General features: G+C 46.5%; 2 protein-coding genes across 4 annotated transcripts; one reads left to right on the top strand and one right to left on the bottom strand.

Annotated features, from left to right (window-relative positions):
• Positions 1-5,350: 5,350 nt before the first annotated feature.
• Positions 5,351-8,971, bottom strand: MICOS13 (mitochondrial contact site and cristae organizing system subunit 13). The gene is made up of 4 exons (XM_080383844.1): positions 8,766-8,971; positions 7,484-7,640; positions 6,644-6,695; positions 5,351-5,571 (listed from the first exon to the last, which is right to left on the bottom strand). The coding sequence occupies exons 1-4, from the start codon at positions 8,954-8,956 to the stop codon at positions 5,474-5,476; spliced, it is 498 nt and encodes a 165-aa protein (XP_080239970.1). The 5' UTR covers positions 8,957-8,971; the 3' UTR covers positions 5,351-5,473.
• Positions 8,972-8,999: 28 nt separating this feature from the next.
• HSD11B1L (hydroxysteroid 11-beta dehydrogenase 1 like) lies at positions 9,000-19,297 on the top strand. 3 transcript variants are annotated; one of them, XM_080383827.1, is made up of 9 exons: positions 9,000-9,126; positions 9,632-9,679; positions 10,249-10,524; positions 11,760-11,890; positions 13,268-13,379; positions 15,554-15,645; positions 16,687-16,780; positions 17,632-17,797; positions 18,098-19,297. In XM_080383827.1, the coding sequence occupies exons 3-9, from the start codon at positions 10,335-10,337 to the stop codon at positions 18,276-18,278; spliced, it is 966 nt and encodes a 321-aa protein (XP_080239953.1). In that variant the 5' UTR covers positions 9,000-9,126; positions 9,632-9,679; positions 10,249-10,334; the 3' UTR covers positions 18,279-19,297. The 3 variants fall into 3 exon arrangements, with proteins under 3 accessions (XP_080239953.1, XP_080239951.1, XP_080239952.1); XM_080383825.1 differs by having other exon boundaries at positions 9,125-9,139; positions 10,317-10,524; XM_080383826.1 differs by lacking the exon at positions 9,000-9,126 and having other exon boundaries at positions 9,639-9,679; positions 10,348-10,524.
• The last annotated feature ends 164 nt before the right edge of the window (positions 19,298-19,461 follow it).

The raw sequence follows: 19,461 nt of genomic DNA, 5'->3' as shown, positions 1-19,461 counted from the left end.
CCTAGACCATCCTGCCACAGCTCCATTACAAGTGATTCTTTTGAAGGATTTAATGGCACTACGGATGGTAGGATGGAGGATTCAGTAGCAAGGACAGTTAATTCTCCCAGTTACTGTTTTTTTTTTTCCACCATGAAAGTGACACAGGTAAATCTCTGGTTCTCTGCCACTGTGTTGAAATTATCTGGCTGAAAGAAAACAATACTTTGCACTGAAGGAAGGCTCATTCCTCTCTTCTTTTGTGATTCAGGCATGCTGTTTATACACTGCCCTCAAGCCATTATAACTTTGAAAGCTTCAACTAGGACTCTTGCCGTTGTTTATTACAATGTACAGTTTCACCTTGGGGGAACTTGGCAAAAGAGAAGTAAATGACCAAAAGATGGGCACAAAACAGTGACAGAGCTAGGATGGAAGCCACCCGTCTTGCCTTGCATTTTATTCTCTACCAGAATCTGGGAGTAGAATCTAGAGGACCCAATTCCCTGCTGCTACTGCCCGAAGGATGAGCCTTATGCCCTGTTCTGCCTTACACAGCCAAATATTGCAATGTCTTTTTGTGACAAATTAAGCCTAGAGACTTTGACACTGTCCCATGTTCCAGAAACAGGAGGGGTTGTTCTCTGACTGAACCTTAAAATGATGAACCTTCAAATAATCAGTTTCAAGAACTGATTGAACAAGCAAAGCCTCCTCTAGAAGCACTGCAAACAAGGGAGTAAAAAGATACCAGGGGGAGCATCCCATAATAATCCTGCTTCATGCCACAGTGCTGCCAGATGTAAACTTTTTATCCTTTTGCAGGACAGGTTCACCAGGGACAGCCAGAGTGCTTGATAACTGGTGACAGAAAAAGGTAGAATGAAAAATAATGACTGTGAAAGTCATTATTACAAAATACCTGTGAGGCAAAAAGCTGAACACTGGAAAGCAGTGCTGGATGTTTATGCACAACTACAAAATGCACTGGGGAGTTTTTAGACCCACCTGCTAGTGCCAACTCTTTTTGTGAGGAAGGTATTCCAGAACTGTCTCATATAGTGCCACCAGGCCACTCTGGCAGCATCCAGTGTCACCATGTTCAGAAAAAGATTCTGGTGAGCTGAACAAAAGAAAATACTTTTTTTTTTTTTTTTTTCTGTGAGGGCAGTCAAACAGAGATGCTGTGGAGCGTGCAAGAGTCCTGGTTAACCTGGTCTAGTTATTCTATATTATATTATATATAATTCTGTGAGTTGCAGCACAGGTACTCTCATTATTAACAAGTAAATTTTTACAGAGCCACTTTGCTCAGCAAAGGAATCTGATTAGCACCCTATCTTACCTACAATTATTTGTGCGGGCCACAAACTAAACTTGGCAAAACATTTGACTTAAATCCAGCAACTGTATGAGAGGATCAGTCCCTTACTGAATGTAGACATTGCCATCGAGATGTAATAAGAGGAGAGCAGACGTACTGGGTCAGATGAGAAAGTCCTTCCCACTCACTATTCTTTCACTTTTAGAGGCAGGTGCATAAAGAAAAGTATGTCAGAACAAGGTGGACATTGAGCAACTGTTCGTCAGGTGATAAAAAATCCCCACGTCTGGCACTCCAGGGTTTAATGAGCTGCAGCTTCCAGCTGCTTCATTAGGCTTAAGAGCCACTGATGGACCCATTCTCCAGGAATTAACTTAAGCGCTTTTTAAAGCTATTTATACCTTAGCCAAATCCTCTGAAATCTCTTGACAGTAAGTTTCATCATAGATAATAACTATTTGTTAAAAAAGGAAGTAAAACCCCGGCAAATCCTTCTTCCTTTTTGTGTTTTCAATCTGCTTCCTAAGCTGAGTAAGCACTCGGCCAATTCTCCCTGCCTACCCCTAGCTGGGTCCTGGCTCGTTCTGTAACGAGCAGACTGAACCAGCGTGACTGCGTTAGCACACCTGTGTGACAGAAATGCTGCCCCTGCTTCCAGCCGCGAGGACAACCTCTGTCCCTAGTCTTGGAAGCATGAGCAGCAGCTCTGGGACAGAGACCCAAGGACACAGAGGTTACAAGCTGTGTAGTGACAACGGCCCATCTGATATACGCACGGATGCTTCCTCCTGTGAAAAGGGAACAGATTCATACTGATGCTACACCACGTCGTAACAGCTTCTGCAACCTCATGCCACAATCCCATTGCCAAGGGTTAAAAACACAGAATAAATCTGTAACTCCACCTTACAAAAGCCCTCCAGTGCTCTTTAGAGATGCCTCGGCTGTGACTGAAAACTAACCTCTGGGAAGTTTTCATCAGCATTAACACTAAAACATGCAAGATCCACAAACTGAAGCATACTGCGACCTAGCAAAACGTTTCACGCGGATACACTTGGCTCAAGTACTTTCCCTGTACTTGTATAACCCTCTCAGGCAAGCACGTGTGCCAGCCCATCCACCCGTTCCTCTACTAGCACGTTACTACAATGCCACACACTTCCTGCAGACACCAGTTTCCCTCGGCACAGTCTGGTGGCCAAACGTGAAATGTTTCACATCTGCCAGCATGTGGATGAAGACAGACCCAAAGCAAGAATGAGCGACTCCAGTTTAGATCATATCGAGCTGGAAGATGCTCCCAGTTTAAAGGGGAGCATCAGTGAAGGGTTTTGCTTCTCCACCTCGGACCAGCTTCTGAAGTGCCAGTAGGAAGGAGAAACTGAAGCATGGTGGGGGTGCAGATTCACAGCTTGGCTACAGTGCTGCTGCTGCTGAACTGTAGGAGTCTGGCAAACCACCTCCTGGTCTAGTTCCCCTTGCTTCAACTTTGATTCAGGAAAAATCTTATTAGGTATCTAATCACCCAGAGATGTTCCACCAGCAGCGGGTACGTACAGGAGGGCAGCTTCAAATGTCTATGACAAAGTACGCAGCATTTGAAAGGGACCTTCAAGACCTGTAAGGTCCAAGCTAGGTGACCTCTGAACTCCCTCTGGAGTCCAGCCTGCAGAGAACTGACCTTTAGTTTTGGTCTTTTTGGGTTTTTTTGTCCTCCAGAACTGTTGGTGGGTTGCGCTTGGGAGTCTTTACTTTGCAGCAACTGGTACCATCTTCCTTTTGCAAGAACCCTTCCTAGCAAAGGCAAGAGACAACTGCAGGCAACGTATGAGCCGCTTCCGATTCCTGCCTTTTCGTGTCCTGGACGTAGCTGGAGGGGTTAAAAAGTGACATGCTGTTAGCGCAGATGCAGTTTTATGGCCTGTTCTAGGGAAAGCGAACAGCTCACAATGCAGAAAATGTCGCAGGAGCCGTGGAAATCACTTCCCAGCTACTTCGTTAATGCCTTGAGGGGGAATGGGTGGCAGGACTGAATGCATGCATCAAAAGGATTTTGGAATGAATTACTATAGATGTCCTGCTAATGAGCTACTGTGACTTCTAAATCTACCATGCTACATTCTTGTCCTCCATCCCTAGAAACACCACTGCGATAAAACATCTCTTTAGCTTTTACAGCAACCTTCATCCCTGGGATTGCCTACTAGCATTGCCACCGTGAGAACAAAATGTTCGTACCTAACCCATCACGATACGGACATTCATTTTGCTTACGTGAAAAAAAAAAATCCTCACAAAACTGACAGCAGGAATGAGTTGCCAGGAACCCACTTTCTGCCCAGGCCTTAATTTAACTGTACATTTCACATTTCAACAACAACAAACAAACAAACAAACAAAAAAAAAAAAGCAGCATTGACTTCCTGTTCTACAGAGATCTACCACCAGCAAATGATTTTCTTGCTGCTAACGGGTTCTTCTCTCTATGTCCCCGATACACAGTTCCGTGTTCACGACAGTTCTTGCCAGAGTGAAATTCACCCTGTTTCTTGTGGTGATTTAACAGCTAGTTGTTACTTTCAGCTTCTTCCACAGCTACTTACATTTTGGCAGGGAACCAAGAAGAGCACTGTAATCTTTGTTCCTCCTCCCCTTCAGAGGAGCTATCAGTCTCCTATGGAAGAAGAGATGGAAAGCAAGAGCTCTCTCGCTTTCCAGGAAGCTCCCTTCCCATCTCCCATTTTGTATTGCTTCTTATCAGCAAACAAGGTTTCTGGTTAAAAAATAAACTAATTTCTGGTTTTATTCACGCAAAAACTAGAAGTCCGGTAGGAAAACAAAGCTTGGAGTCTCTAGGCATAAAAAAAAATAATAAGGAAAGGAAAAAACCATCCATCTAGTTATTCAATGGCTAGTTTTGAGTTTAGCTCATGTTCATGTATGCGTTCACAGCTCAGCTGCAGACCAGCATTGTCCCTTTGCAAAGACCTGACAATACACAAAGACACAGTTGCAGTCGATGGGCTCTGTTCCTCAGTCATCTCTGCTCAATTCTTCACGTGGGCACTAGTTTTAAATAAAGCAGGAAATCCCTCAGCCTCATTCTCCCTTCCATGGGGACCTCTGCTGTGACTGGAGACCCTTCCTGTTCCCATTTTCTCTCTTGCTCAATTGCCCAAAAGCTTTACTCAGAGGTGCCAGGATCTTAAAGGTAATTGCAGCCTCATTTTACAGGCATTTAAAGCAGCCAGCAGACAGAATACTTTTTCAAGCCAAGAGACAAACTGAATCCACTTAATTTTAGCCAACTGCTGGTAAAATCTGAAATCTAAACCCTTGCCTCCAAATAACCTATGCTGTGGAGCTGAGAATTCAGAACCAGGTGTAAATTTGACCGCACTACAGGTCACTGACTATGCATCCGAGGGCGTATTTGGGTCAGCTGGAAAATTTACAGTTAAACAACCACGTGATTTTGCTGCTCAAGCTCAGGTACTAGGTATAGCAATGCCCACAGGCCAAATAGCCTGGAGGAGGATGTTGCAAGCTTCCTATGACTTGCTAGACTTTTGTATAAGGCACTTATAAACTCCCCTTCTATTGCACCATGTCACCAACAAGTATTGTGACTAGTGTCAGCTACTCCCAGTTGTGTGACAAGCCACAGACCACCTGGAGCAGCTTTCACGGCGTTAACGTGCTCCCTGTCCGACAGACGCACTCCTTCCTCAGCCAGCTTGAAGACAAGTCCTTTGTCTTTGGAATGACATCTTTTACTGTTACCTTAGATATATTTTTTATATATATATTTTTTTTAAACTACCATTGGCTTGTTTTTAGATGCCATTCACCTTCAAGACTAATTCAACTTCAGAATAATCTGTTTCGTTAGCAAGCTTGGCAGCTTTAGAACAGGGGCTATACCTCAGCGTGTGGCCATCACTTCGTTACAACTGATCCACGATCTCTGCTGAAGCCTCTGATCACCAGTAAGACAGATAGCAATTATTCCAGCCTGTGTGCTAAAACCAACCCAAATACAACTGGAAGTTCCAAAGTCTTTTATTGCAGCCCTTGCATGGCTGAGCTGCCCTCGAGAGGGATGGCCTATGCACCATCCCAAAGACAACGCAGGATGGAGAGAATGATGAACCCTGAAGAACGTGTTCATTTGATAAGATCCTTCACATACTTCCAGCCTTCCACAGTGTATTCAGAGGCCCTGGTGGGAGCTACAGACAAGGCAGACATGACTGTCTGCACTCCTGCAAGAAAAGCAGAGAAGAATTATCCCAAGAAGAGCATTATTCAAGCCAAATTTCCTAATGTTATTCTAGCATTGCAGATCTCTCTAAACACAGAGAGAAAAAATCTAGCTCCATCTCAGCAGCTTTCAAACACACTGAGGCATGAATGATCCTTGGTTCAAGTACAGCTTTACTGTCTCGGTAGCGTTTGTGACAGAAATTCCAACTTCAGGAACAATTTAAGGGATAAACAATTGCAAAACTGAAACAAAGAATTGACTTAAGTTGCATTTTACTTCTGGCCTTGTCACAGACTCCATGGGTGATGTTGGACCTATCACAGTATTTGTGGACCATGTTTCCCCACAAGTACACGAAGACTTTTTGCTACACCATAAAACCCATAAATTAACCTACTAGGTATTTATAGTATGTTTTGGCCTTCAAACAAGATCTCTAAAATTCTAATAATAATGGGAATGCTCATTCCTTCTGAAAATTCAGAAGCTGAATTCAGACATAGTAGCATCTGAAGAGTTTATAAAACTCTTCAATCTTGAACCAATCAAGGTAAACCTTTCTTAAGAATAAGTCCTCATTTAGTTTTATGTTCTAGTTCCCCTGGTCACTACCAGTGCTGATGAACTCACCGGTGCATAAACTCTATCTATTTATTGTGGGGGTCACAGGCCTCCCCAAACACTTCACTGAAACATTCAATCTTAGATTCTAGGGTGGCATAGGCATGCCTGTCTTGGGGCACAGCAGGGCAGCAAGCTTTCTAGGTAAAAGAAACACCAGCTCCTCTGGTTAGAAAAGGCAGACAGGTTGATGGGCACACATCCTCCTTATTTCAGACTTGTAACAACAAGAAATTAAGTCCAAAGTCACTCAGTGTGCTAGTGGTAAAACCTGGAGCAGAATACGCTTCCATAGTCCCAGTCCCAACGCTCCTTCCACCAGACTGTAACATCTACTGCCTCCTTGTCCACCATGCAATTTAGGAGGACAGTACCGAAACCAGATTGGTACAAGCTACATCACTCTTGGCCCTTTGCTCCTTTCACTATTTGGTGAGAAGTTATTTTACCTTTATTCCAGGAATCAGAGGGGGAAAAGTCAAATTTTGGAGTGGGTGGGAGCTAGAAAGAGAAAGAGACCAAAAATCAGCGCTTTGAGGGGTTTCACTTATAACAGGATTCATATCACCTTGGAGAAGCCTTTTGACCTCAGATCTTAAAGCTACTTAAGATGCCTACTCTCCATAAATCTCAAAAGGGATCAGAAGTGAAGCTTAAAGTCTGGACTTTGCTCTTTCCCCCAGTATAAAGTCGGGGCAGAAGGTAGCACTTATCATTTGGATGCTCCTAAAAATTACCTCCATAGCTATCTCCTTACAGTTAATCTGTTAGTTTAGAATAGTCTCTAACATGAAAATGCTTTTCAGACTTTCAGCAAAGGCTTCTCCTGGTCTGAGGATTTTAAAAACTACAAATCGCTTGAAGAGAAGAGCCTCTTCAGGCAATTTAAATTCAACTTGATGAACTGTTAGCAGCTTGAGAAATTGGCAGGAGAATCTTTTCATTAATTTTTTCAAAAACGTCGGAACCTTCAGAAGTAGCTTAGGAAATCATTTCACTACGTAGTGAAACGTCTCCCAGAGCATGCCTGCAATCCCCTCCTTGACCCTGCATGGGCTAGTTACCCCTTCTCCTTTGAAGTAACATCTGTGATCGGTATCTCTCCCCTAAATTTAAAATTTTACCCTCCTTCCATTTCAGCGCTCTTCAAACTATTCTCAATACGAAATCCAGCTTCAACAGCAGAACTCCTGTCAGCATCACTGGAACCAGAATATCACCCCAATGGTTTCTTCTCATTCAGAGAATGCATTTGTTTTGCCGACTGTGTTCATATGCATAGTCCTTACCTCCCAGCCTATGTAACTTGTCCACTCTTGGATAGCTGGAGGCAGCGCTGCTTGAGCCTTTTTGAGGGCTTCAGCACCTTGTGTGCTACTGCCCAGAAGCCCCTGATCATATGCCACATAAACTGCAGCTCCAGCCAGGCCTCCTTTGATGACAAACCTGAAAGAATCAAAAGCAGCAACAGTTCAGTCCAGGTTATGACTCTCAGTGCGTCTCTCTCGGTAGGTTGTGCCCATCAAAGGGAGGGTATCAGTAAAGCAATGTGAGGGTCACAAATACGCCACTGTCATGTCTTACCACAGACAAAAACTAGCAGAAAAGTATCTAGCTACCTTCCTTTTCTTCCTAGGCCAACTATTCCCTGTCAGCCCCTTGAAACAACACCCATCCACATTTTATCAGCGATAGTTTTCAAGAAAAAATGAGAGGGTGTCAAATACCTCAGCGTATGTGCCACTTATTAAATCTGAGAATCACTGGCATATACTTGGGATAAAAGGAACTAAGGATATTGCAGTGGGTCAGACATCCATGCTAATTATGCAGTTCTTGCCATCTTGTTAATAAGTAATCTGATTAATCTGACAGACACCAATATCTTGTTAAGCTCCTTAGAGTCTTGTTAACACCTGGCCATGCCTGTTCCTGCACTGCCTGGGCTTTTAAAGTTTCTCAGTAGACTGCACGGTGTGCAAACACTAGTTTTACAACTGTAGTAGCAACCTGCAAAAACAGAAGACAGGAAGACAATATTTGACCTTCATTTACGTTTTCATTATAGGTAAGAGATCTGGGGAGACCGACTTTTTCAAATTCACAGGGTGGGGAACTGTTTCCCCTTGGGAAAAGAAAACAAAACGAAAAAGCTATTGCACACCTTGAGGAAACCCACCCACCCACCCAGACAAGGGCTCGCCCGGGAGCAGCAGCCGCCCAGGGCCGCCAGAGGAGCGATCGCGGCCGCAGCCCCCGGCTTGCGGGTACCTCGGGCCCTGGCAGCGCCTCCCTGCCGGCTGCCGCCCCCCGCCCGCAGCCCCCGGCCGGCACCCCCGGCCCGGAGACCCCCGCCTCACTGCACCGATTCGTCCTGGCCCCGAGAAACCGGCCAGGCCCCGGGGGCAGCCGTCAGCCCTGGGCGGGCGAGGCCAAGGACGCGGCGGGGCCGGGCCGGCCGGGGCCTGCGGGAGGACCGATGGGGCCGGCGCCCCCCGCGGGGGATGGAGGGGGGCGGGCAGGGCGCCGGGCGGGCTCCCCGGGCCGGGCAGCGCGGGCGCGGGGACTCACTTGACGGCGGGCACGAGCCTGGCGGCCATGACTGCGGCGGGGGCAGCGCGCGCCTCCCCGCGCCGCGGGGGCCTTCGGGAACTGGTCACGTGGTCGGACGGCCCCGCCTCCGCGGTTGCCACGGCAACCCCCTCCGGGCGCGCCCCTCGCTGCCCCGCACCGGCCTGTCGCGGTGTGTCGCGACGCGGCATCCGTACGGCAGCGGGCCCGGGGTTTCGGGCCCGTTGTTCGTGACCAGGCGGCGCCCCGGGCCCCTGCGAGGGAGGTGCCGGCTACCCCGCGGCGCGGCCTGGCCCGAGCGGGGCCTCCCGCCCTGCCGTGGGCCCCAGCCGCCGCGGGAAGCTCCTTTGCTTCGGCGCAGGTGTATTCGCTTGGTCCGTTTTGTCTCTCTCTCTTTAATTTTTAATTAATAGAGCTCCCAACCTTTTGCTCGACGCGCTTACGTGAAATTTGGCCGAGGCAAGGCTGCCTCTTGGGTTTGGGAAGCACCGCAGCTCTCCGTGCCAGCATACACCTCTCCGTATTTTTTTCTTGATCCTAATAAAAACCCCAGACAGGTTCAAACCAGAATGTGTTTGCTGTCTTACTCACCTTTAAGCAAATATTACGTGGCCTGAATTGCCAATACTCTGGTGACCAGGATCCCTTGTTTGTAGTAGGGGAGTAGAATTAGATGCAATGAGTAGAAATAGAAATAGTAAACACATGCTGTGTTGGCAAATCACATTTGGCTTTTAACTTAAACCCCTTGACTTCCAAATCTCCCCACGGACTTCTCAGCTTCAAGAATATCCACAATACTCTCTCAGAACCTTCCAGCTACTGGAGTTGATCCATGTTCCCATTTTCCCTTTTATCTTCTCCAGGCCCCAGTCCTGTGAAGACCCCCGTCAGTGACCATCTCTGTGCCCTGGGTAAGACTGTTGATTTCATTATCTCACTAAGCGTTAGCCATATCCTGATAAGCCATCCCCCCCCCCCCCAAAAAAAAAAAAAAAAAAAAAAAGGTACTGTTAAACATTTTAGGAGTGAGGAATGAGGAATGAGTGCTGACTCCACAAGTTCCTATGGAATGCTCATTAGGGACAGATATTTTAAAAAGTATTCCCCCAGTCCACTTTGTTTAAGACTGAATGCCAGACTGGTTGTCCTGGGGCAAATGAAAGGCCAAGAAAACTGTAATTGAGCAAGGCAGGAAGACAGACGGTTTCTCGAGCTTTCTCCAGACCTGTTTGCTGTCCTCTTTGGATCCCTTCCTCTTGTATGAGAGCAGGTTTCATTGTCTTCAGGCCTGCAGCTTTCTGTTTTTCATCCTGCCAAGGTTACTTCTCCTGCTTGGCACAGCATTTCTTGGGCAAGTGCAAACCAGTCCCAGGGCTGTGGTGTTCCCTCCCTTCAACAGGGAAGGAGTAACTTCTTTGCAGCTTCTTACCAAAAAGTGTTGATTGTCCGTGTCCTCGCTATCTTTCATTCTTGACAAAAGTGACTGGCTCCCAGTGGAGAGATTTCTCGGGTGGAGTCTCAGTTCTACACAGCACCTCTCATACACAGGACAGAAGAGGACTTTACATGCCTCTTGCAGGTTGGCTTCCAGGATCAGAGGAAGGATCACGGTATTTTGGCTGGAGTGCTCAGCTTCAAGACTTCGCTTTATTCTTCACAACTTGGAGGGGTATGAAGCCAGTCGGGAAAGTGCTTTGTGCTACAGGGATTGTAGCTGGGCTCCTAGCTTTCTTCTGGAAAGACCCTTTTAACGCAGGTAGGTTTACTAGGGGGTTCATTCCAAACTAGAATCTAAGTTGCATAAGAGAAGAGGTTGAATTTCCAAGCTCTGACTGGTGGTCTCATTCCTGCCCGTGGTCTTACCAGAGATGGTGCCCCCAAAGCAATGCTTCATTCCCAGCAACAAAGAGAAGCTTGAAACAAAGAGGAGGACAAAATGGTCTAACAGCACTTACAAGGGATCCTGCTGTCTTATGTGGGGAAAAAAATGACATGGACCTTTGCCATTGCCTTTCTTTTTTCTTGTTTTGATTGCAAACTCCTTGGGGTTCAGAACCATGTCTATAGATGTGCAGCGCCTGGCAGAATAGGGCTGACATGTCTCCAGACTGATGGCAAAGAATAAATGATATGCAGAAGGCAGGAGGCCCAGAGCCTGGTTTATGTTGTACGTTTTTTTATAATGTGAAAACTGACTTCATCCATGAAACATACTGGTCTGGTAACCCAGGCAAAGGGCACGTGACACAGGTAGCTTGCATAATTTTATCGTTATTCCCTATCAGTGATAGCCTAGGCATAATGTCCACAACAAACACAGTAATAAAACACACTTCTTGGGCAGTTGGGCCTGGGGATTGTTCCATGGCAACTGAGCCATGCTGGCTGCCCATTTTTATCCATTATCCAACTCCATGGAAGAATGCTGAGCTGGGGAGGAGGGATGGCAATGGTGAAGCCAGGCTTGGCTGTTCGGTTTCTCGCCTACCAGCTGCTGAGTGAAGTGGGTCAGGCTGAGCTTCCTGCTCCATGACAGAAGTATGGACCTGGGGGCTGTCAGGATGGAGGAGGGAACTGTCTGTTGCATGTTAGCGGAGCTAGGCCGAGCTGCGTGCCACGTGCTGGAGCTTGTTGAGCTAGCCAAGCTTCACTGTGACCCAGGCCAAACCAGATCAGTGTGGCTGGCGACTTGACGCAAGGTGGCTGATGACAAACTTTTGTTGTAGGCACCTGTCAGAACAGAAAAGTCGCTCATCGTTTGAAGATTAGGTGATTTTTGATTATTTTCAGTCTAGCAAGAATTGGAAGGTATTGTTAATCTCATGGCTTCTTCAGGTTGGTCCTGCCTCTTCTAGTTTTGAAGAAGCATCAGGACTTCTGAGTACCTGCACACACGTTTCTGCTTTAGAGCTCTGTCAGTAGTTAAAGGCAGCTCCTCTGCTACTTCCTTCACATTCTTATATACCTTTTCTTCTCTTTCCCATAAATAAGAGAGCTTATCTGGTGCCCGTGTTCTGCTGACTGGAGCCAGTGCTGGGATTGGAGAGCAGATGGCATATCATTATGCCAGATTTGGTGCTGAAATTGTTTTGACTGCTAGGAGGGAAGCTGTGCTGCAGAAGGTAAGAAGCTCCTTGTATCAGGGAAGACATAAGAGATTTGGACTTTTACCAAAAAAGCAACTGCAACAACAAATTAATTGTCAGCATGATAAATTTTCTTTCAGAACTGTTGTTAAGCAAAACCAGCTTAGTTATTTTCAAAATTCTTTCCACTTACGCAGAAAGATGGAACATGCCAGTGATGTGTTTTGAGCCTGATTTGCTGGCAGTGTCCTTTGCCATTCTTCTCTGTAACTGATCTCCTGGATGGACTGCTTTGTGTTGCCACAGACCAGTGCCTGCTGCAATGTGCCAGTTTTTTCTTGCCAGAAGGCAGTAACACTGCATACTGGGAGGTGTAACCCAGAAGGGAGGTTGGCCTGTACAGGAAGATGCATATACACGGCCTGAACTTTTTACTGCCTGAACATTTACACGAGGAAAGGGTAGAAAGCTGTGTCTGTGGAAGTTCAGATTGGATGTTAGGAAAAGATTCTTCACTGAGAGGGTGGTCAGACATTGGAACAGGCTCCCCAAGGAGCAGCAGTCACAGCACCAAGCCTGTCAGAGTTCAAGGAGCATCTGGATGATGCTCTTGGTCATATGGTTTAGTTTTAGGTAGTCCTGCAAGGAGCAGAGAGTTGGACTCAGTGTTCCTTATGGGTTCCTTCCAACATGAGATATTCTGTGATTATATGAACTACAATCCCTGTGTGATATTTTGCAGCTTTTCAGAATCCAAACAGTTCTGTTTAAAGACTCAAACCTTTTTGTAAGTTAAATAATTATTTACCAGCTTGAATAGATGAGACTCCTTCATTTGTAGTTTATAACATGGGACAATATTTAGAGAAGGTATCTTGTAAACTGTGGGGACAGGTGACTTGCAAGGGAAGTTCCTCACTGTGCAGTGGTGCAAAAGGAGAGCTGGGGACAGTGAGCTTAAAAATAGTTCTTAATGCCTGGAAGGCATTATTTCAGCAAATAGCTAAACCGCGTATCATCGCTGAGCACCTTCACATGCTCAACATAGCAAAGGAGCTATGAAAGATGAATACTGCTAGAGCCTTACCAGCTACTTAAGTATCACACTTATTCTGGAAGAGTTCTCCCGAAGAAGACTGTCAGGTCAATCTTGACCCTTTTCCAAGGTAGATTGAATCTGCATCTTGCTGAGAGTTACCTCTATGTAACTGTCTGGTTAAACTGAGTCTGGACACAAAGTAAGCTCTCTGTGGGCTGAATAGCAGTAGATATAAAATTAAAGTGTCTCTGTCCAGAATTGCCTGTCACTGACTGTAGCGTGGGGGAAAAAATGCCTTACAGTGCCCTTATTTCTATTCTTTTACCCCCAATCCATATTGTTTAATTTTCGTGTGTGTGTGTTCTTTTTTAAAGGTGGTGGAGAAATGCCTGACGCTTGGAGCAAAGAAAGTATTTTATATTCCTGCAGATATGTCTTCCCCTTCAGAGCCTGAAAGGGTGGTTCAGTTTGCTGTTCAAAAGCTGGGTAAGCATCTTGGGTATCTTTTTGGCTTTCAGGTGTATAGACAGTTCTCATTCCAGCAGGAAGCTCCTAGATCTTCTCCAAGATCCTTACCGAGGAGGATGTTTAGGACAGAAGGGTGTGGGGTTTGTAAATACCAGTCTGGATGTGGTCATCTTTTTAGCTGCCTTTCATGGGGAGGGCATGTCTTTTGCTAGAGGAGAAAAGTATGCAGGGAGCACTTGCTCACAGCACTTCACTAAAACCACACCGCAACGGCTGCAGTACCTCACCTGTCACAGGGTACCACATATACACACATTTGTCGTATGTGAGTGGGGACCCCTGCACACCCCTGACCCTGAACACAGCGCCTTATGTTGAGACAGGCAGAAACTGAGAGGTCTGAAAGCAGTGACCTGCCTCTGGAGCAAAGCTCAGTCTGCGACTGTATGGAAGGGGAAGGTAGTCCAATTTAAACCAGGACTGATTCACACTGCTCCCACTCTCATGCTTTTGCATTCACTCATTCACGCAAGCAACACGATGTTTATGACCCAGTACCCTGGCCAAGCTTACCTGTGGTGGTACAAAGGACAAGGGATGCCCACTGTCGGGTCCTCATCGTGTTTTCTGGGTTCTTGATTGGCAACCATGTGCTGCTTTTTGATTATTGTTGTGGTTTAAGCCTAGCTGGTAATTAAGTAGCATGCAGCCACTCACTCAATCCCCCCTCACCCAGAGGGATGGGGAAGAGAGTTGGAAAGGATTGTAAAACTTGAGGGTTGAGATAAGAACAATGTAATAATTGAAATAGAATAAAAATGAAAGAACAATAATAACAATGTAACAGTTATAATTAAAAGGGAGAGGAACAGAATAAAATCCCGAGGGAAGGGAAGAAAGAAACATGTGGTGCACAATGTGATTGCTCACCACCCGCTGACCGATGCCCAGCTAGTCCCCAGGCAACAATTTGCCTGTCCCACCAACCCCCCAGGTAGATACACCAGGCATGACATCCCATAGTATGGAATACCTCTTCGGCTAGTTGGGATCAGCTGGCCTGGCTGTGTCCCTTCCCAATTCCTTGTGTCCCTCCAGCCTTTTCACTAGCGAGGCCTGAGAAACTGAAAAGTCCTTGGCTTAATGTAAACATTACTTGTCACAGCACTCCCCAAACTAGCCAGCTACAACAAGGTCTTTTACCATCTCACACCAACACACTCTTCACACCAGTCCCTCTGCTGCCTTCTCCTAGTCTCTCCTCACCCAGGGCACACATGCTCACTCTCTCTTCTCTCCGATTCTTCCTACCCTCTCTTCCTTGGCTGCCTAACCTCTTAACAGAACCAGCCACAGCTGCACCTTATCTACATTGGCCAACCCACCGCCCCTGAAGCCAGCCCACAGTTGTATATTATCAATGCTAATTAACTCAGCTTCATTCCTCTACAATTACTTAGCAGCAACTAAAAACATCAGTGTGTTATAAACATTGTTCTCGCCTCAAAGCCAAGACATATCACCGTACTAGCTCCCAAGAAGGTAATGAACTCCATCCCAGCTGAAACCAGGACAATTATCTTTTGTGCCCTGTAGGAGTTGAGTGATTATGATGCTTTGCCTCTCTATCTTGTCTCATTTGGGTCAGACTGTCATTAGGCAGCATTTTCTGTTATATTCACTACCCTTTTGTCCATTTTTTTTGAGTGTCTCAATTACTTCATTATGCTCTTGGTTTTACTGATGTGGGTGTCTTAAGAAATTGTGTGTAAATATGCTGTGGTCTGGATGACCTGCCAGTCCAGGGGCTATCAATTAATAACTTTTCTTTTAAATCTTCTGCTGTTTCTGCTGATACATTCCCATACTAATTGTAATTTTTCTGTTACAAATTTGTATACTTATAACTTTGAAAATAGTTTACCACCAGAAGTAAGTTCCAAGTCTGCATTACCCTGAAACATAGTTTCAGAGAGCTGCTGTCAAAGAAGAACATCTTTCCTTCCAATTCTACCCTCGAGAAGAAAGCAAAGCTGCTCCCAGGTGGACACATTTTGTGTATCTTCATGGATAAGCACTTTCTAGCTGCCTGAGGGAACAGCTGGTTCGTTCAGCCCTCCTGCTGGCATTTCTGCTGGGTTCCTTGGTCGGGGATGGCCCCTTGTTTCACTGCTTTTTCTCCTGTCCTGCAGGGGGACTGGATTACCTGGTATTGAACCACATTGGCGTGACCCGTTTCCAAATGTGGGCTGGAGATGTGGAATACACCCGCTGGCTCATGCAGGTGAGGTTTCCCAGCAGGAAGAGCTCAGCTGGGATGGGGTGAGTCTGGCTTCTCCTGGGACAGCTTTGGGAAGCTCAGAGGCACGTTCAAGTCTATGTCAATGGGTAAGAACAAATGTTTTACTTCACTGGCGTTCCAAGCCAAACGGTTTGGAAGCTTTGTTGCTAGACAGGTGTTTTGCTCAGTTGTGTATGTGCGCAGAGGAATGTCTGGGAAGAACTTCACTTCTTCCTTCTGTCCTTGTTATCTCCCCTTAAAGCAGGACTGTTAGGGATTGATGGATAGGTAGGGGCAGCTCTGCAAGGTATGTCTAGCTTATGAGGGCCAACAGGTGGGGAGCAAGCACTTCCTACGAGTCTATAGCAAGTGCACGTGTCATTGCAGAACATAATAAGGCTGTTTGAAATGGTGTTTGCCGTTTGAGTCTGCTCTCAGATTCAGAGTTTTCTTATAGAATCACTTTGGTACCAGATTTTGGAACCATGAAGAGCTGTTTTCTTGATTCAGTCTTCTTAGGTCAGGTGAGTCATATTCATTCTGTTTCATGTTGGAAGGAGCCTGTTTGCTGGAGAGAAGGGAACTTGGGATCACAGGTAAGAGATTTCTTACAAGTTAGAGAGCAGTCAAGCTCAGAAGAGATGCTGAATATTATGCTTTGTCATCGTCTGAGCTCAGTCAAGAGAAACTCAAAAGGAGAGCAAATTGAGACGCTACTGGTGTCCTTGTTGCTGGATAGGGATTGCAGAGTCAAGAATAGCATATAGAGAAATCAGGGACAGCTAATTGTTTCTTCTCAAGAAATCTGTATGTTAAAGCCCAGGAATAACCTTTGCTCTGACTTTTCTCCATTGCTTTTTCTGGAATCTGAAAGACTCATGGATGCGATGTTTGTCCCCATCTTCATAGAGATGATTCTTTTCACTTGATGCTTGAAAAAGCAAATTCAAGCCACGCTCCTTTCTATGTGACCACTGTATTGCCTCATGCTGGCCTTCCCTCCAAACCTTCTTGCTTCTTCCATGTCTACTTTTATCATTCCAGGTGAATTTCTTCAGTTACGCAGCACTTGCAACAGCAGCTCTTCCCACCCTGGAGAAAAATGAAGGCTCTCTGGTGGTAGTTTCTTCCCTCACAGGTTAGTGTCTTAGACTGGTGTAAGTGCTGGCCTTGTGAAAACAAGGTTTCCCAGCACATCGTGTTTCTCTTGTGTCCTTCAACCCTTCAACACGTTTTCAAGCTGTGCCTTTTACAGTAGCAAGCAGGATGGTGCTGGCTGGCCTTCTTGTTTTCTGGAAGAGCTTTCTGTGTTGCAGCATTTTGCATTCCCTTGGAACTTTGTTCATCATGTGGCCAGACCTGCTGCTTTGGCTCCTGTCCCTCACAGCCAGGCCCATCTCTCCTGCATCTCTGACACAGCATTAAGACCATCCTGCCACTTCAAGGCCCTCTGGCTTTGGCCAGCCTGAATTAGCAGGCTGCTGAGTAGCTACACCTACTCTACAGGGTGGAAAGGCAGGAGAAAGTCTTCGGTGTGTGCTCGAGGGAGCTGCATCACTATATACAAGTTTATAGAGTATGGCTTATCCCTGCCTTGTGACATCAGGTGCTTTGGTGCCAGCAAAATGTCATGGCCAGATGCACCAGCATGTGACCCTATCCATGTGTTTGCATGTGATGGGGGAGGGGAGCTGCGGGTAGACCAGCACACTGGGCTTTTTAGCCCAGCATATGACCTGGTTACTGTGTCAGTTAAAAGAAATTTCCTTCCCTTATCCACGTACGTGGTGGCTGTTGTGCTGGAGTGTGCTCACACGAAGCGGCATAATTTTCTAAGTGTGTGTGACTAGAAATAGAGGGAAACTCACCTGAACAGAACATGGGTTGATGCGACGTGGCAAAGCCTCTGTCTTCGCTGAGGTTTCCTCTCCATGTCACCACCCTCCTTACAGCCACTTTCCTGGTGTTTTCCATTCTCTCCCTTTCCAGGGAAAATACCCACTCCCTTCACCACTTCTTATTCTGCCACCAAGTTTGCACTGGACGGATTCTTCAGCTCGCTGCGTCACGAACTCATCATGCAGAAGAGAAACATCTCTATCACACTGTGCATCCTGGGCCTGATTGATACTGATACAGCATTAGAGAATACCAGGTGCGTATTTGGAGGATGACGTAGGAGTCTGGGAGGGAGTGTGTCTGCAGGAACATGTCTCTTCTTGAAAGCATGCAAAAATGCACCACAACTACGTTTAAGATAGCGTGTGCATCTGTTTGGGTGTGCAAGAAAACTAATGGGAAGAGTGTGTCACCTTGGGAACATCATGGGGGTTGTGCACGTCCACCCAAGCATGGAAGAGGAGCATGCAGAACTCTGTAGGCAGGCAGTCTGCACAGTTAAAAACACACCAAGGGTTGGCTGGCTTTGAGTGATCCTCTGACTGTTTCCTTCCAGGGGCAAAGTGCACCTGACTGCTTCTCCTGCTCCTGAAGCTGCACTCGCCATCATCCGGGGGGGTGCCATGCGGGTACAGGAGGTTTTCTACCCATGGTGGCTGCAGCACGTGTGCTGCCTCTGGGTTTTGTTCCCCAATAACCAGATTTTACAGAGTTACTATAACTACAGCAGTCCTTGAGGGATGCCCAGTCTCCTCTCCCATCCTGCATCCTTTCTTATCACCCTCGTCCCACTCAAGCAGTGGTGTCGTGCCTGAGCAGGGCAGCAGTGGTGGCCAAGTAACCTTAGCTCTTTTCAGAAGACTGTTCTTGGTCTCCCTCTCATCCCGCTTCAGCTGCAGTTCTGATCTTTTTGCCCGTCCATCAGAGACCTTTCCTACGGTCCCCTCTGCCTTAGCCCTCCACCCATCTTCCCTCCTTCAGCCTCACTGACCTGCTTGCACTGCCTCCAGTGTTCTCCCAGCTCCACCTTTAACCTCGGTCTGTATGGGATGTCCTGGAATATCTGTACATTCCTGGGACACCCTGCTCCACTGCTTCATTGTTTTGTAGGCTATGTGATCCTTCTTGCTTCCTATGAGTAGAATTTTAATCTCCGTTTTAATTAAAACTATTTTTTTTAATGTGTTGGTGTTACTTGTCGATGCTTCCTCTGTGAAGGAAGGCTGGTGACCTGACCTCTGTGAGCACAGGCCTGTTGGTGCGTGTTTGCTGACTGCACAGGACCCGTTAAATCAGCTCTTCCTTGCTGTAAATGCCAAGACGGGTTGATAATTCCTGCACTGAGCAAGAGAAAGAATGTGGAGGGAATTCTTCCCTGACACCTTGTATTGGGTTTGGCTGAGCCCCCGGGGCTGTCTCTCCAACCTCCCCCCCATCACCAGGAGGCTGGGGTGGACAAGATCTTGGGAGGGGACATAGTCAGGACAGGTGACCCAAAGTGACCAACAGGGTATTCCACACCACGTGGCGTCTGCTCAGATAGAAAAGCTAAGAGGAAGGAGGAGGAAGCGGGGATGTTCCTTATTTACCATGTTTGTCTTTTGGAGTAACCACTCTGCGCTGCAGCCCTGCTTCCTGGGAAGTGGCCAGACATCACCCGCCGATGGGAAGTAGAGAACATCTTTTGTTTTCCTTCACTTCCACATGTACAACTTTTGCTATTGCTTCATTAAAGTGCCTTTATCTTGACCCACAAGTGGTTTTTTTTTTTTTCTATCTTATTTTCTCCCCCCACCTTCTGCTGAGGAAGGGAGTGATAGAGCGGTTTGGTGGGCACCACATGCATTGCTCTGGATATGTGTTGTGGGTTGTAAGTTCTAGCAGCTAAGAAAAAGCAGTCTCTGCTTAAATCCTGCCGGG

Source organism: Falco punctatus, assembly GCF_963210335.1.
Source record: "Falco punctatus genome assembly, chromosome: 4".
Classification (NCBI taxonomy): Eukaryota; Metazoa; Chordata; class Aves; order Falconiformes; family Falconidae; genus Falco; species Falco punctatus.
The sequence above is the reverse complement of the archived record's forward strand: the minus strand, read 5'-3'. Positions and strand labels throughout refer to the sequence as shown.